This window comes from Terrapene carolina, unplaced genomic scaffold, assembly GCF_002925995.2.
Source record: "Terrapene carolina triunguis isolate 2854851 unplaced genomic scaffold, T_m_triunguis-2.0 Scaffold67, whole genome shotgun sequence".
NCBI classification, from domain to species: domain Eukaryota; kingdom Metazoa; phylum Chordata; order Testudines; family Emydidae; genus Terrapene; species Terrapene triunguis.
In genome coordinates, this window is record NW_020664418.1 from 35,068,940 (window position 1) to 35,087,701 (window position 18,762).

At 40.2% G+C, this 18,762-nt stretch overlaps 1 protein-coding gene across 3 annotated transcripts in view; it reads left to right on the top strand.

Moving 5' to 3' along the window:
• ADAMTSL3 (ADAMTS like 3) overlaps positions 1–18,762 on the top strand; it is a 274,210-nt gene that overhangs the window by 113,799 nt on the left and 141,649 nt on the right. For all 3 annotated transcript variants that reach the window (XM_024202466.1, XM_024202467.1, XM_024202468.1), the window contains 2 exons: positions 7,396–7,523; positions 11,789–11,834. In XM_024202466.1, coding sequence (XP_024058234.1) covers positions 7,396–7,523; positions 11,789–11,834 — 174 coding nt within the window. The remainder of the gene's footprint in view (positions 1–7,395; positions 7,524–11,788; positions 11,835–18,762) is intronic.

Sequence of the window (18,762 nt, forward strand, 5' to 3'; positions counted from 1 at the left end):
GTAACCTCCCTCCAGTGCAATAATTCACCTTTCAATACAACCCGTTGTCATCTCCTCTTTAGCCAGTTCCTTATCCACCTAACAGTTCTTCTACATCTTCTACATCTAATAATTTCCCATGTGGTACCATGTCAAACGCTTTATTGAAGTCCAAGTATATTAGATGTATAGCATTTCTCTCATCTAAAAAATCTAGTTATTTTCTCAAAGAAGGAAATAAGATTATTCTTGCATGATGTACCTTTCGGAAACCCATATTGCTTCACATCCCCTTTTCAGTTTACCTCCATTATTTTTTCTTTGCATACTACTGAGGTCAGACTAACAGGTATGTCATTGCCTAGCAGGGCCGCCCAGAGGATTCAGGGGGCCTGGGGTCTTCGGCAGCAGGGGGCCCCCAGCTGCCGAATTGCCGCCGAAGACCCGGCACTTCGGTGGCGGGTCCCGGGGTGAAAGGACCCCCTGCCGCTGGTCTTCAGGGCACTTCGGCGGCGGGTCCCGGAGCGGAAGGACCCCCGCCGCCGAAGACCCGGAGCGGAAGAAGCTCCGGGGCCGGGCCCCACGAGAGTTTTCAGGGGCCCCCGGAGCGAGTGAAGGACCCCACTCCAGGGGCCCCAAAAAACTCTCGTGGGGCCCCCTGCAGGGTCCAGGGCCTGGGGCAAATTGCCCCACTTGCCCCTTCCCCGGGTGGCCCTGTTGCCTAGAGCACGTTTTTTCCCCCTTTCTTAAGTATAAGTACAATGTTAGCTATTCTCCAGTTGGTACTACCCCCAAATAGCTAGATTTATTAAAAATCCTTGCTACTGGACTAGCAATCTCATGTGCCATTTCTTCAGTATTCTGGAATGCAAATTATCCAGTCCCCTGATTTGAATTCATTAAGATTTTAAAGTTTTGCTTCCACATCAGATGTGGTAATTTCCATATCTGAATACTCATTTCCATCAGCCATTCTGGCTTCATACCTGTGTTCCATATTATCATCCTTATTGAAATCCAAGGCAAAGTATTCATTTAGTTTTGGAGCCATATCTAGATTAACTTTTCTCCTCCCCATCCAGACAGCATAGTAGCCCAACCTAATCCTTCCTTATTCTCCTTTTATTTATATAACTAAAAACCCTCTTGTTATTTATTTTTTAATTTCCTTGGTAATAGCTAATTCAGCTCGACTCTTAGCAATTTTCACTTTATTCTTGTATTTTCTAACCTCCAAAATGTAGCTTTCTTTGCTGATCAATCCCTTTTTCCATTTCTTGTAGAATCTCTGTTTACTCCTAATAACCTTTTTGATATGCTTATTCATCCAGTTGGGTCTGGAGCCTTTCCCTACAAGTTGTTTCCTCTTGTTCAGGATGCAGATAGTTTTGGGGGTTTTTTAATAGTTGATTGATTTAAAGAAACTCGAAGCCTCCTCCGTGTTTAAATCCTTGAGCCTTTCAGTCCAGTTAAGTAATTCCCCAAAGTCTTTTTCCCCAATCACAAACCATAGTTGTCAATCTGGTTGGTTTTTTTTTTTTTTTTTTTGGAGATATCTTATCTCCTAGAACTGGAAGGGACCTTGAAAGGTCATCGAGTCCATCCCCCTGTCTTCACTGGCAGGACCAAGTACTGGTTTTGCCCCAGATCCCTAAGTGGCCCCCTCAAGGATTGAACTCACAACCCTGGGTTTAACAGGCCAATGCTCAAACCACTGAGCTATCCTTCCCCCCTTTGTTTATTGTTCCATTTAATTTAAGCTGAATCAACTCATGACCACTTGATCTAAGGTTATTTCTTATGGCCAGCTCTTCTATGATGTCATAGAATTGTAGGACTGGAAGGGACCTTGAGAGGTGGTCTAGTCCAGTCCCTTGCACTCCAGGCAGCACTAAGTATTATGTCTTCACTACTCACCAAAACCAAGTCTAAAATTTCATCGTGTCAGTGATGATTTGATAAAGAAAACTATTATCTATCACATTCAGGGATAGCTGGGCCTTACCTGTACTAGTAGCATTTATTCTCCAATCTATATTTGAGAAGTTAGTCTCTCATTATGACATGATTCCCAGTAGTATTAAAGAGCTCTCTATCCATATCTGAACTCAGTTGGTTCAGTTGTCTGTGTCAGGCATTTCAAGACTGGCCTTGCTTCTGATGTGAAAGTAAACCCAATGCAGATTCTAAAATTCCTAGGGGATCTTGGCAGAGCAAGGCTCTATCATTTCTGGAACAGTAGGATGGCCTGAGTGTATTTTTAAAGTTTACAGTAAGTGCTTCTTAAACTTTAACCTTTGGGAGCAAGAAGGTAAGGAAGCTGCTAATTTAAATGTTTAGACCAAGTTCTGCAGTTTATTATTGTTCAAATGGGGATTGCTCAGTCCATGTTTCATATAATAAATTTGGTGACAAGAGATTTGTTCTTTTATTTTTCTGGAACCTATTTATCCATTTGTGGCTAGGAATATACTTTAAAATTGGGAATGCTTCTATTGCAGTAGATCTGACTGCCTTTATTGAAGTTTCTAAATAATTGTCTGAATTGTCCTTAACTTTATTTGTGTAAGGCAAGCTTATTAAATTTTTGCTCTTTGGATATCTAGAATGCTGCTTGGTTCAACAGTCACTCCTTACAATAGCAGTGAGAGAAAAAGATCAGTGAGGCGGAGGTAAAGTAACATAGCGTTGGCTAAATGTAACAGACTAGACATTTACTTACATTCTGCATTACAGGATTACTTTACATTTTGTCAGTAGCCGGATGATAATCCATTTAGACATAACTGATATCTAACCAATGGAATATTGCTGGTGTGGTGTTGTTTTAAACAATACTTTGGTGATTTTGTCTCTTTTGGCTCAGAAGTCCCTGGGTTTTCTGTCTTGGTTCAGCTTTCACAGGGCTTGCAATGGAGCTAAGTGTACCAGCACTGCTCTGATTTAAGAGGAGTTTATAGTGACTTTTGTATATGTTACCATTTTTCTTTTTCTTACGCCATAACAATTGAATTACAATACCTAAGATTCCTTTTAAATGATTGATTTGGGGCATACCCTTGGAAGAAAATAAGATCAGATCTTCATCTCTTCTGAGCTCAGTTAACTTGGTTCTTAAGAATCATCTGGATTTGTAAATGAGGGGAAGAAAGGAGATGACCATCGAAATAATTAATGCAAACTTTTAAGGCTACTGCTCAGTGAGGTTTATCCCCAGCAGCTTGAATCAGGTGATCCAACAATGATATTGCTTATTTTTTAAATAAGTTTAATGCTAGCGCAAAGTGTCATATTGACAGGAGTGAAGAAAGAAGTCCTTTGTGTATCCATAGAACAAGTGTAAAATTCGCAGCAGCAGTGTAAGCATCCCAGCCCGGGTCTGTCTGTCTGCCTATTTAAAGTATCCTCAAGGAACAGGACAGTGACAACCAACACATTTCCCATATAGTAAGCCACTGATCATCAGTTGGTAATAGCTTTTGGTCACTAGTGACCTGGTTTAAACGTAAACTATTTACGTAGAGCAGGGGTCGGCAACCAGGGGCAGCTCTATGTATTTTGCCACCCCAAGCACGGCAGCCTTCGGCGGCATGCGTGCAGGAGGTCCGCTGGTCCCGCGCCTTCAGCGTACCCGCCGCCGAATTGCTGCCGAAGCCGCGGGTCCAGCGGACCTCCCGCAGGCATGCCGCCGAAGGCAGCCTGACTGCTGCCCTCACAGCGACCGGCAGGCCACCCCCCACAGCTTGCTGCCCCAGGCATGTGCTTGCTGTGCTGGTGCCTGGAGCCGCCCCTGTCGGCAACCTTTAGCACGTGGCTCGCCAGGGTAAGCACTCTGGCGGGCCGGGCCAGTTTGTTTACCTGCCGCGTCTGCAGGTTCGACCGATCGCGGCTGCCACTGGTCGCGGTTCACTGCTCCAGGCCAATGGGAGCGGTGGGAAGTGGCGCAGGCTGAGGATGTGCTGGCCACCGCTTCCCGCCACCCCCATTGGCCTGGGATGGCGAAATGCAGCCATTGGGAGCCGTGATCAGCCGAACCTGTGGACGTGGCAGGTAAACAAACTGGCCCGGCCCACCAGGGTGCTTACCCTGGCGAGCCGTGTGCCAAAGGTTGCCGACCCCTGACCTAGAGGTAAAAGGTCCATTCTCAGAACCATCTAGTTTCAGAAAAACTTAAAAGTAATTGAATAAACTTAAGAAGTGCTCTTGTGGCTCTGCAGAGAACTTTCCCTAATATCCATTTGATCTCAGCAGTGCTGTGTAAATGGACTAGGTAAGGATCCAGGAAATTTTGTTTGATATATGGAGCAAACAGATGGTTACATGTTCACTAGTTTTGGTCTTAAGACATGGCCTAATTTCTTGAAATTGCCTGCGTTTAGCCATATAGCTGAGATCAAGGTAAATATTTTTATTTGTCTATTTTAAAGGCGCTTCTAAACTGGAGCGGAGGTTCGTGTAGTTTTTAATTTGTCTCATGGTGTTTACTGGCAAATATATTCATCCTCTTACTGGAGTGTGTGTGTGTGTGTGTGTGTGTGAGAGAGAGCGAGAGAGAGAGAGAGAGAGAGGATGAGTGATTGGTTAGAGTTCTGCAGCACCTTTTGATAAGATGCACCATTCTTACATGAGATTGTATGCTCTTATTTAGCTACACCTTGAAGGGATCAAAGTTTGTTGTGGGGAAGTCTACTCTGCTCCTATTGAAGTCTGTGGGAGGAGCCTCAGGCTCCCTAATTAAGTGGTTCCATTTTCAAATAGCTTTAAAATTACTTCTTAGGTCTTTAGTCTTGGTCCTCTTTTAAAAGTTACTGGAACAATTCCAAGTGACTTCACTGCAACCAGAATTTGGTTGTAAAACTCAAGACTTGATTCACCTCCAAGATTGCAGTGCTTGGGGGGTGTAATTTGCAAATGCTCATGAGACGTCCTGATGGTATGGTAATGGTGACCACATAAGTACCTCAAAAAGATGTCTAGAGAGAAACATAGTGGTGTCTAAGCTCATACAACAATTTTGATAGACCGCAGTGTGATCAAAAAGGCAAATTTTTCACAGGCTGCACTATGTCTAGATATGCATTTTATTTTGCTTCTGGTATTGTTTCTTCTTACCTTCTACTTTTCTCGCTCCCATTTTCACATTTGGGGGTCGTTCGTAGCACTTATGAAAGAGATGGGTCTTGCATAGAGACCTGAAAATTATCAGAATCTCACTCTGCCTGATTTCCTTTGGAAAAGTATCCCACAGAGACACACCACAGTAACAGAAATGCATCCATATATTTAAACACTCTTCTGAATGAGAAAAAGCTGCTCGGTCTTTGATGTGTCGTGGTCATTTTCAACAAAACCATGGAACCATTCACAATGGCCCTGATCCTGATAGGTGCTGAGCCTCTGCAGATCCCTGTGACCTCAGTGAGAACTGTGGATAATCAGCAGTTCTTGAGGTGTCTTTGTTTGTATAGGAAACGAGTAGTGATAATACGATGTGTTTTTAATTGTATCTACGAGAAATTTTTAAAAGTAACCAAATGGGAATGCGTACAATAACTTATGCAAAAGTCAAAATACTGTTGTTTTGCCAATGAAAACAGTTTAAGATTCTTCTCCTACCAAATGGACTAATGTGCAGACTGATAGATTTCTCGACAATCTGTAGTACTGGGAAGTACATTTCTTGTGCAGGGATTATCATTTGTGTAACCTGCTAGGACAAAATATGTGTTCATCTGCAAAATTTCAGACTATGAACAACTGTGAATTATGTTTTAAATTCACTTGGCAGCAGCTCCAGCTTGGGGGCATTTAATATTAATATTATGGGGGAAGAAAAAAGATTCTGCTTGAAATTTTGAATAAGCTAGGATTACTGTCTTTTTCTTTGTAGCTTATATCATCTTCCATAATTCCTTCAGAGTCTTCTTAGCACCTTGTCTCTAGTTAAAGAAACTATTCATGCTGCTGTGTTAATGGACATGGCAGCTTTTTTACATTGGACTACTTCCCTTTTACTGATGTTTATTATTGTTGTTAGTTGCATTTATTATCATACATTATTTATAATAATTTATTACCATTCTGTTTGCATTACAGTAGCTCCCAGAGGCCCTAGCTGAGTTAAGGGCTAATTTTTATGCTTATAACTTAGTCAGAGACAGTCCCTGCCCCCAAAGATTTTACAGGACAGGTAATGGGTAGGACAGAGGAAGTAGTATTATCTCCAGTTTACAGAGAGGGAACTGAGGCACAAAACGTAAGTGACTTGCCAAAGTACATTGGAAGTATGTATCAAAGCCAAGACTTAAACCCAGCTTTCCTAGTCCCAGTCCAGTGCCTTAATCACAGAACCCAACCTGCCTCTCAAGTCTTCCCTTTCTTTCCTGGAAACAGTTTGCTGGACATCCAGACTTCTCCAGTAAATAAGGGGGCTGCCAGAGATCCAGTCTAAGACTGGCTGAATTGTGGGGTCCCACTCTTTGGGAGAGATGCAAAGAGCCAAGCTTGTCATCTGAAGGGTGCACTTTAGTGGGACTGAACGGTGTCTAAAGCACGACCTGCCCTGTAACCATGACACCACCACATCCCCGTTCTGGCATTTGAGTATTGAATATAAGCGTCTGATACCTAGGCTTGGCAGGATTCATTTTTTTAAATTTTGACGGATAATATATATGTTTGTTTTAAGCATATTTTTAGATTTAAATAAATAAATAAATAATGTTCATAGTTGTGGGATATTATGGGAGGAGCTCAGACAATAATTATTTAATGACAGGTGTTGAGATTCAATAAGTTAAAGCTTTATAACCATTAAAATACAGATTGTCACCATCATGTGTCAAAATATACAAAGTCAGTATCTTTAAATTAAACTCAAGCAGCATTTTTCTTTGCCTATCTGTACATTTTGATTCTTATGGATGGAAATTTTGTCATTGGTTTGTGTGTGTACAGTGACATTGATGTTTACCAACATTTACTGATAAAAATCGAATCCTTCCATCCCTATTAGTACTACAGAAAATGTAGGAAATAGTAAGATGGCACAGAAAAAACATGCACGCTTTCTTTGTGCTCTCTTGAGAGCTACGTTCTGAAGCATGCAATAAAGGGGGAAGTGGATAACGGACTTCAGTGTGGGGTTGGGACAGCGCAAACCAATAGCCGTAAAACAATGAACCTGGTATTGTTCAAGTAGTCTGTTTCTTTTCTCATTGTAACTATCACATCTTTTTCATTAAAATATGAACTTAATCTGAAACATAAATCTTTGAATATGAATCTTGTTGCCCTGTACCAGAGCAGTAATCTTCCAAAGGTAAATAATCAGCAAAAGAATGTAAAATACTCCAAGCAAATTCAGTGACGTTTTTGTTTTGTTTTGTGTTTTTTTTTTTTTTCTTCCATTTACAGACCTCCAGAATTGCACGTTCGGATGAAGATAAAGAAGGGGCCTGGGATGCGTGGGGAGCATGGAGCGATTGCTCACGGACTTGTGGAGGGGGAGCATCATATTCTCTAAGGAGATGTTTAAATGGCAGGTTAGCCCCATACCTACAGCTATGGTTCTACTTCTCATCAGCTATGCTGTGATTTCCTCTCCTCCCATGCTATGTTGGGAAGTATTGTTGTATTCTCTTTGTGAACCAATTACTGTGCAGTATATGAAATTTAGTGTTTTTTATAAATCTCTACGGGTAGTCAGATAAATAATTTAGGCCCCAATTCAGGAAAAAAATTAAGCATATGGTTAACTGCTGTGCTGAATAGGCAGGCTTTATTGAGTCGGGGCCTTAAATGTTTTTTTTATACCATTAAGCAAGTCATTCTTGCTATTTAAGGCCCCGATTCAAGAAAGCCTCCCTACTCAGTGCAGCAGAAAAGCCCCCTCCAGTAGGAAAAGGGATATGCAAGTCCATGTCAAACTAGCTGTGTACTTTAGTCCAGTGTGTAAAGGGAAGATCACCTGTGACCATCTTATTATCAAAAACAACTCATTCCACATGCAGGTGATGTGTCACACTGCTTCTCTCCCTTGTGGCTCCTGTCCTCTTTGCCCTGCTGGGGCTATGAAGACCTCAGAAGTTACAATAGTCCTATAGGCTGGAGTGACTCCCATGAGCAGCTGTCTCCTGTGGCTTTCTCATCTCCCGTCACTGTAGATGAGTAATGATGGGGGCTTTGCCCCATTTAGTAGTGATGGGCTTCAAATTCTCCCAACCCTCCCATGCAGTTGTAGGGGGTTTCAGTCCATCCATCCCTTGCTAACAACTGCAGTATCTCCTGTCCCTATCCCTGGATGAGCTATGGTGGACTGAACTCTTCATCACAGTGGCCTCAGATCTCTCTCTCTCTCTCTCTCTCTCTGGCTATACTTTGTAAAGGAAGTATAGAGAACAAAGACTTCAGATACATAGTGCATTTAAATTTTACCTAGCTCAGACTGCTAGGGAACAGCCTGTCCCCAGTAGTCCCTGGATATCTTCCCCCAGGTTTAACATTGTGTGATCAGACTGCATGGCGAAGGGGGTATCTGTGGAATGCGTAGTAAGCAGGGTGGATTGATTTAAATCAAAGCAATTAAAATTGTTGATTTTAAGCATTATTTAAATCTGAAAGCAGGAAACCTTCATTAAAATTGATTATTTTAACTTTGTTTTGCATTTGTACCTTTTAGTTATTTTCCTAAAGAAAGATTGATTCTCATTCGTTGGTAACCATTAGAACACATTCATTTGCAACTAAATGTAGCCATTACACTAAATTTTGGGGCTTCATTTTGATAGCCAGAAGGATACACTATATTTATATATATTTATTTAAGCAATTATGTAACTTAACGTATATTTATTCAGATTCTTAATTTTTATATTTATATTATATTAGAAAAGGGTGAATGATACATTTCTTATTTACTAGAGGATGATTATTTTTTACTTGTGATTTGTATTAAGCTGCATTTGGATGGGAATTCAAATATAATTATAAATGCACAAAACCAGCATTTTAATGTGTTTTTAAAGCTATTTTTAAAAGTGCTGGATATGTAAGAAAAAATGGTTTTTGAAACATTTTAAATTTTAAAACAAACTGATATATTAAACAAAGGAAGTATCTCTAGTTAATGAATTGAACTGATTGTTTCTGGCCACCATGTCCTCCAAGATTCTAAAACCGTCTCACCTTCTCACACCTTGCCTTTATTCACAGATTGGAAGAAGAAAACAAACTTTCCTACCTTGACAGCTCCCAATTGCTTTTTAAACTTTGAATTAGTCAGCCATTGAACTGGACTAGTTGAATTAACTGAAGACAGTATTCTCTCTGCACCTACAGAAGAGTCAACTGCTGTCAAAAGCTGTTTTAGTTCTTAGACAAATTCTGTTGCCAGGTGCTTAGCCAGTGACTTCCTCCATTCAGGGATTTGACTTTCTTTAAAACTTGGCAGCAAACGTGTACTGCTTAATAATGTTTTAGTATTTAATTTAAATGATTTTAATAGACTAGTCCTTAACATAGGTTGTCAATTACAACACTAATTTTAAATAGGTTTATTGTTTTAAATAAACCTGCACTAAATTTAATTTTTATTTAAATTAAAATAAAAGAAATCCATTTTTTTTAAATCATTGATTTTTATCCACTCTGCTAATATAGCATTCCACATCTGTGAAAGAAGGGCTACTTGCCCATAACCGTGCAGCCCAGAAAGCTCACACAACTCTCACAAACAAGCCTTGATTGGGTCTGGGAGGAAACTGCCCCCAGTAAAGAGTCTGTAAAACAAAACAATCAGAAAACCAAACCAACCACCAAACAGTACAAAAGTATTTGACTGTAACCCTTTAAATTCAATATTCCTAGAAGTGTAAAGATGGATTAATATAGGTCCTGACCCTGTGGTCCTTTCACTCATGAGTAATCCAGTGGGTCTGTTACTATAAGAAAGGATTACGGACATGCTTAAGGGTTTCACAATTCAGTCCATAATTGCTTTTGTTATTGAATTCCTGCTGATTTACGTTGTTCAAAACCTTTATCGATTGTATTTAAATTCTCATTTTGTTATGATTGCACAATATATGGTATGACAGCCAGAAAGTCAATTTCTCTTAATGAAGGCTTGTAATGTGATATGCCAGTCAAGTCCCAGGATTATGAAATACGTGGCTAAAGCTGACCATTATTAAAACGGTTCCCGTTTCCCAGTGTGCATTTTGCACAGGGATCTTTGAATGTACTAACATTTGCAGAAAACAGCCACAATACTCTATCAATGTGTTAGTAACTGTGAAATGAGTGCAATAAATTGTTGCAATATAAATTCCAGTGTGGTTTCATTAATATTTTTAATATATTCCCCTGTGGGAAAAACACATGTTTTCTATACCTTTGACAAATTTATAGTTTCCAAACTTTTTTTGTGTATTTTTTTTTATTATTATGATGTCCAGGAAATACACATTGTGAAACAACATTTTCACATTTTTATATGCTGAAAACATAATTAACACATACCATCTCTGTGCAAGGTAGGGAATTGGAGGCAACAAAGCAGTGCTATCTTGAGGTAGGGGAGCCTCCTCTTCAGCACAGCTGGCTTTGCTCTTGCTCCAGCTTCCACTGACCATTCTTTTTATAGGAATATTTTTTTCCGTTTCATATACATTTTATTGGATATTTTTCTAATTTTTTTAAATGGAAATAATGCAAAAAGAAGGAAATTTAGCACACTAGATGCAAATTACTAGGTATCACTCATTTTCTCTCCATGGAAAGCAGTTCTTTATCAACACTAAAACTATTCTAAGTTTTAGAAACTATGTTAATTTTAACTAATTACTTATCAAGTCATTTAAAATCTGAATTTAGGATTTAGGGCTAGATTCAATCACCTGTACTCATGATGGGTAGTGCCTTATTCCATGAAAAGTTCCAGCCACTGGGGCTGCTTATGAATTAAGTGCTCTGTGTAAGGGTGGCAAACCTATTTAACCTAGCCCTTAATCAGTGGCGTGTAAGCCTCCACTGATACATATATAAATACAAAGAGGTTACAGTGCTTAAATGACAGGGCAGTTATAGGACAATTCCTTTTTTAAATTGGTGCCATTTCAGCTTCCAGCAGAAGACTACAAAAGACTTGAATTGTCTAGGCTACATGCATTTCATTTTATGATCCCTGGAGAAATACATACGTTACATTTATAGTATTTCAGTTCAAATAAGACTCGTATGAGTCTAGAGGAAGTTTTTCTAATGCATTCTGCTCATTTGGCTACGGGCCAGGAGAATTGCACACCCCATTGGAGAAAAATGGGAGAGAAAAGGAAGAAGTTTGGGTTGAAATGCAGGCAGCTGTTTCTTTGTGAAAACAAAAATGATCAAAATGAAATCAATACACATTAGTTATGTGCAGAATGTAGATTCTTCTCTGACTTGCCCCACATACATCAGAAGAAATTCTGTTGAAGTCCATTGAATTAGGCTCAGAATCAGGCATAGAGTACACCGTGAAACCTTCTCACAAAGTCAATTTGTCTTTCATAAACTTTGCAATAGGTTAGGATCACAATATAAATGAAACCTAACAGGAAAAGCCAAACTGTGTTTCATAAGGTGGACAGCAATGTAAGCTATTCGGTTCTCAAAACCTATGGTGGAGGTTTGTGTTTAAACCTTGCATTTTGGGGACAGATTATGCAAGAGCTATAGTAATAAAATTCCAGTTTTCAAGAGAATAACTAGTTGTAAAACATGCTATTTTTTAACTATTACTTCTAGTCAAAGCCCTTGTGTTTTTCAGGAATTGTGAAGGTCGGAATATTCGATACAAAACCTGCAGCAATAACGTGAGTCTGGCCTGTAATTTAGTTTTACTACTTTTCTTATTTCTTCAAATCAAATAATATGTAAAGTTTTATACATTCTAATTCTTGTTTGAAATCTAATGGATTTTCTTCCCACTCTATATTATTGCCCACTGATAAAGATTTGACTCTTTGCCTAATTGACACCATCAGGTTTTGAATGTACATTTCCTGAACGGACATTATCTTGTGGAATTTTATGCCAGTTATGATTGAGAATGTTTTATTTGAATTATTAGGCTAATCTGTTTTCGTCCTAAACTAGCTAGTGCCTTTCCTGGGGAGTCATCTCTCAGATGAGGCATAAAACTGAGTTCTTGACAACTTGTTGTCATAAAAGATCTCATGGCACTCTTCACAAGAGCAAGGACACTAACCCCCGTGCCCTTTTCAAATTTCAAATTGGGTAATTACTACCAGTATTTCCTCTGCACTGTCAGGCCCAGATTTTCTTACTTATAATATGCAAAATTGTGTGTTTATTTCATGCACAATTCCCACAATTGTGTAAGCAGTTTCGGTAAATGCATATATGAGTTGACATGTGAGTATGCTGTTGTCATAACTGCGATAATTGCATGTGGAAATTTTATGTGCATTTTTGGACACGTTTATGAAAATCAGTTGCATATGGCATACTTCATGTGTTGTGCTAAATTGTCTTGTTGTGTTGTTTTGTGCTGTTAAATAGCTGTCACATTTCTCCCAGAAGGTGCTGCATTTCTTTGGTTTGTAGTTAGTAAAGCACTTTGTGATCCCTCTGAATAAAAGCCTATGTGTAAATGTACTGTAAATTGTTATAGGTTGGTTTCACGACAAGCAGCCAATTCCTATCATGGTTTACCTCCCAGAGTAATAGGACACTGGGGTAATCCCATTCAAGAGAGGAGGGAAGATGGCTAAAAAATTAAGACAGAAGCATATAGTTTTATTATTTAAAATGATCCCCATTTATGTTTTATTGTGAACTTGATTCAGCCCCACTGGTTCTGAGGAAGGAGCAACTATTGTCATACAAGCACCCCTTAACCTGTGAGGCTTGCAGTGCAATTTTACCCAGTAAAGTGCAGGTGCTGTTTGCATCACTGCCAGCCTCAGCAGTGGGCAGCAGTCAAGTGTGACTATCAGAGGCCTAATATTGGCGGCTACACAGGAGATATGTTGAATCACTACATCTCCAGGGAGCCCTGGCTACACCCAATACTCAACCCACCACACCTACTTTCTCTGCTGTGCCATCTGGCTATCAGGGTCTGTGGAAGACCGGTACTAGTGACAGGGACTTGGGCGTTCTGACCTGGTGGGCAGTGTGGTGTTTAGGAACCAGAAGTGAATGGATAGGTCCAGAGTCAGAAGTCGGCTGTTGGAACCAGGGTCAGACAGGAAACAGGAGCCAAAGCCAAGGATCAGCGCTGAGTTGGAAGCCAAAGGGCCTTAGCCTAGGGTTGGCACCGGAGCAGTCAGTCACCAAGGTGACAGAGTTCAGGGACAGAACAAGGCTGAGGGCAGGAACTGGGATGGGTCAAAGTCAGGAAACCGGACGAGGTGGGGAGTCAGGTTGCATATGGCAGAGTCTGTATCAGCAGCAAGCCAGGTTCCACTTGTTTCACAGATAACTTCCTATGCTCTCTCTTAAATAATGCACCCAGCTCAATCAGGGACTCCAAAGATCCTCCAGTCAGGTCTCTTTAATGGAGCGTGAGGCCTTAGGGTTCCCAATTCTCCAGTCAATAGTAGAGCCCTGCAGAATGGGGCACATAAGCACCTTGAATTGCTTTGACACCAAACACCTCAGCTTGGGCTTAACTTTCCACCACTGGGTCCAGAAGCCCAGGTGTCTGCTGGCAGAAGCTAGTGGAAACCATTAGAGTCAAGCCCAGTGCATGCAAACATTGGATTCTGGAAATCATAGAATCATAGACTATCAGGGTTGGAAGGGACCTCAGGAGGTCATCTAGTCCAACCCCCTGCTCAAAGCAAGACCAGTCCCCAACTAAATCATCCCATCCAGGGTTTTGTCAAGCCTGACCTTAAAAACCTCTAAGGATGGAGATTCCACCACCTCCCTAGATAACCCATTCCAGTGCTTCACCACCCTCCTAGTGAAAAAGTATTTCTGAATATCCAACCTAGACCTCCCCCACTGCAACTTGAGACCATTGCTCCTTCTTCTGTCATCTGCCACCACTGAGAACAGCCGAGCTCCATCCTTTTTGGAACTTCCCTTCAGGTAGTTGAAGGCTGCTATCAAATCCCCCCTCACTCTTCTATTCTGCAGACTAAATAACCCCAGTTCCCTCAGCCTCTCCTCGTAAGTCATGTGCCCCAGCCCCGTAATCATTTTCGTTGCCCTCTCCTGGATTCTCTCCAATTTGTCCACATCCCTTCTGTAGTGGGGGGACCAAAACTGGACACAATACTCCAGATGTGGCCTCACCAGCGCCGAATAGAGGGGAATAATCATTTCCCTTAATCTGCTGGCAATGCTCTTACTAATACAGCCCAATATGCCGTTGGCTTTCTTGGCAACAAGGGCACACTGTTGACTTATCTCCAGCTTCTCATCCACTGTAATCCCCAGGTCCTGTTCTGCAGAACTGCTGCTTAGCCAGTTGGTCCCCAGACTGTAGCAGTGCATGGGATTCTTCTGTCCTAAGTGCAGGACTCTGCACTTGTCCTTGTTGAACCTCATCAGATTTCTTTTGGCCCAATCCTCCCATTTGTCTAGGTCACTCTAGACCCTATCCCTACCCTCCAGCTTATCTACCTCTCCCCGAATCTGCGAACTTTCTGAGGGTGCAATTCATCCCATCATCCAGATCATTAAATAAATAAATTCAGTCACTCACCCTTTCAAGAGTAAAAGGGTAATATCAGTGCTACAACAGCCATGACCCCAAAATGAAAATGCCATGTACAAAGAAATAACATAAGCAGTTTAAACTGTCATAAACAAATATGCAGCCAGCAAGTACTCAGGCAGTAAAATAAACAAGCCACTATATAAATTATACATTTGGTGCATTCCTGATCTGGATAAACTCTGTGCAGTTTATAAAGAAATAATGCCTAGGCTCATTTGAACATATGTACTGAAACTCTACCTTCACACTAATACAAAAAATTAAACATAAAATCTGTGACTCATCTTGCAAAAGCAACAACAGAAAAAAAATACATATGCAGCATATAGAAAAAGGGAAGAAACATTTGAGACCCATCTGTGCGCATCTTTATGTAATAAACTGAGGGCTGCATTTTCGAAAGCTTAAGCAATCACAAGGGATAGCTCAGTGGTTTGAGCATTGGCCTGCTAAACCCAGGGTTGTGAGTTCAATCCTTGAGGGGGCCACTTAGGGATCTGGGGCAAAATCAGTACTTGGTCGTGCTGGTGAAGGCAGGGGGCTGGACTCAATGACCTTTCAAGGTCCCTTCCAGTTCTAGGAGATAGGATATCTCCATTTAAAAAAAAAAAAAAAAAACAAAGTTAGAGCTATTGCAGTCACTCAGGATTTAAAGGATGATGCATTTAAAGGATCAATTTTGAGAATTAACACTCTTGTTTATAAAATTGAAGTAGTTAGAGATTCAGGGTGAATTCCTAGTCCCACTGAAATCAATAGGTGTTTGAATTTTATATTTTAAAGTGACTGGTGGCCCAAAACTGGAACCTTGAATCTGAATCCCTTTGAATATTGTGGTAGTTCAGAATTGGATTGAGGTCTGAACCTGCCTTTACAGTTCTGGTTCTGTGCCATGTCTGGAAGGAGCCTAGTTTCCAATTTCAGTTCAGATGTGGTCAGAATCTCTCAAGGACCACTGTTCTCTTGAGCTTTCAGCATAGATGATGGGAAAACTCCTGAGAAAAGTTGCGGTGGTGAGATTACCACTTATTTGGGCTGAAATCTCAAGAGAAGAGCTCATGAAATTTTGGCCCCACTGAATTAAAACCTGAACTCTAGTCCTGATTTTACCTTGAATGCAACCCTCCAGCCTACATCTAATCCAGATCTGACCAATCCAGCCTGACTTTATTTAAAATGAATTGTTATACCTATAGTATTATTTTAAAAGAATACTTCTCCTTCTATGAGTACAATTTTAGTTTGAAAATTAGGATTTTATACCAGCTTCTTTCTGTGTTAGTAGGTGTTATTGTTAACCATATGAGAAATTCAGTATATATACTGCATAAAACTGATTGTCTGCAAATGTAATTTTGCCACATGATACATTGCACCACTAAAATCTATATTGAGGAGTACAAATGAAGCACAACTTAATATGTATGTGATTTTAATGAAAAGAACAAGAATCATTTTACCAGAAAATTGGTTTCATCTGGATTTCTAATAAAATAGTAGTAAGTTCACAAAACTGAAGCACAGTATGGAGGTCCCAGAGTAATATTAATGATATTTCAATCAGAAAATGAGTTTGAACAAAAGAAATCTACATTATAAACCTACATTTAATCTACATTATTAACCTGCTTACCTTTTTTGATCATAACTCCGATACCAGTTACATACATTTTTAAAGAATCAAGTATGTGTCAAACCTTTTTATGGGTACTTCAGAGAAATAAACTATATAGGCTATTCATTATACACTACCCAGTGAGATTTTCAATCTTTCTTAAGCCCTCTGTTTTATATTTTCATTTTCATATATACTGTTAAATTCTAATGCTATGATGTGCAGTCTGTGGACGTGTTAAAGATAATCCCCTAGGGTCCTATTCATAGAACAAGTTATTTGGTCCATTTCTGCATAAATTGTGTGTTCTTACGTGCTAGAAAGTCACTTTTATTTGCCAGAGTGACTTCCCCGAGTCAGAAATAACAAGATGTAGTAACAGAGATTTGCCCACACAAACTCCATTATCAACTTCCATTATGCACAGATAATTCTTACACCTGTTCAAAATACAGTGCATTCAAATCCTCTCCTTAGCTTTCACATATTAATCACTAAGTAATGTTAACCTCATTGTACCCCACTCTGAGCATCTTGGCTGACCTAGAAATATTTTTAATCCAATAATATTTCTATCTGTATATCTCTATGTGCCTGTATCTCTAACCTTTATTTTAGTTGTAGCAATCATGCCACTGATGCACTCATCACCGTAGAACCTATGGCTCTCAGCCACATGTAGCTGATTAGTTGTATACGCCTGTACAATCACTTCCCTTCAGGCCACCTTTCACGCCTGCATTCTGAACTTTTGAACCTCTTTCCATTCACATCTCCTCTCCTTTCCTTTCTGTTTATCTAATCGCCCTCTTCCCCCAAAATTGGAACTAACATTTGCAAACCATCATATTTTTCGCAAACCATCCTATTGTTCATTCTGCTTGTATCCTCTACATTCCTTTCTTCCCACCTCTTGTCTGTCTTTTCTGTTTAGATGGTAAGTTCTGCTCTCTCCATATATTTGTACTGTACATAGCCGAACAGGGCCCTGATCTTGGTTGGTCGCTAGGTGCTGCTATAATACAAATAGTAAATAATAAAAATATAGTTCTTTGGGGTCACTCATGGGGCGCTTGTTGAGTCTCTATGTTTGAGTAAAGCTAGGGTGACCAGATGAGAGGAAGAAAATATCGGGACACACTGGGGGGGAGGGCACTGGTGGAGCAAAAAAAGAAAAAAAAGAGTGTGAAATATCGGGACAAATTGCGTCCTGACCAAAGCAGTCCCGATTTTATTGGGACGTCTGGTCACCCTAGAGTAAAGCTGAAATGTGAGGCAAGTGGGATGAGCAAAGAAACAAGAGCTGCTCTGGTTCCTTCCTGTCCTTCCAAGTAGCCAAGAGAGAATAGGGAAAAAAGAGAAATTTCTCTCCTTTCAAGCAGCAAGAAGTGAGTGGGAAGAAAAAGTATCTGTTGTGTAGTATTGAGCTGGTGGGAGCTGCAAAATAACCAGTGAGTGATGTCTTGAAATTATGATGTTTATGTCCTGACATTGCATCAGCACCTGGTGATAATGAGTTGTAACAACATCATGTCACGATCCTGTCTAATGACATCAATCCCTAGTTCTTTTGTGGGTGGCTGTCTATGCTTGTCTGTGTGATGGAAAGGTGGCTCTGCAGCTGCTTAGAGTTGAGTGGCACTGCTCTATAGTCTGACATGCAACTTCTAACTTGACTCAGAACTAACTTCCATAAGTTATTCTTATCCTCTAGCTGCAACTTCATTTACTGTGACAGAAGAGAACCATGCAGTGCCCATAAAAACTTTTGAGTCTCTTGACTCCTCTCTGCTCTTTAGGTTCTCTTCCGTGGAAGATCAGAGACAGTCAAATTCTGTTCTCAATTATAACAGTGAAAGTCCTGTGAATTTCTCTGAAGTGGGAGTGCTGCACATGAGAGAAGAATTTGGTGCAGCATATGTATGATGTTATTTGAGGTAGCCTCTGCATATTCCCATTTGTAGGAATGTGCAGAGGCAACACTCTCAAAGAGTTACAGTAATTGTTAAGTAACTTCTCTTTTTCACTCACTGTGTATTTTCTAAACAAATCTGACTCATAACTGGCAAATGGAATTGCCCTACGTTAAATACAATAATAATGCAATGTAGTAACATCATTTTGAGCTACTTTCACTGTTAAGGGTTAGTACTGGATGAAGTTTCAAAGCACTGGCAGGGGTTTTACTGCATGGGTCCCATTGACTTATAGAAGATGTTTGGATAAAACTCTGCACACCAGTCTGAAACATTAAGGATTATTGTTTTAATAAAATATTTTACATGTTGTACAAATAAGCCAGTAACATAATTTGATTACTACTTCGTACCAAAACTAAAATAAACAAGGTAGAGCATTGAAAAGGGGTGTAGGCTAATGCAATGGCTTCTCTGCAGTTCGTCCTGCTGTGTGCATGTGGTTGAGGTGGCAG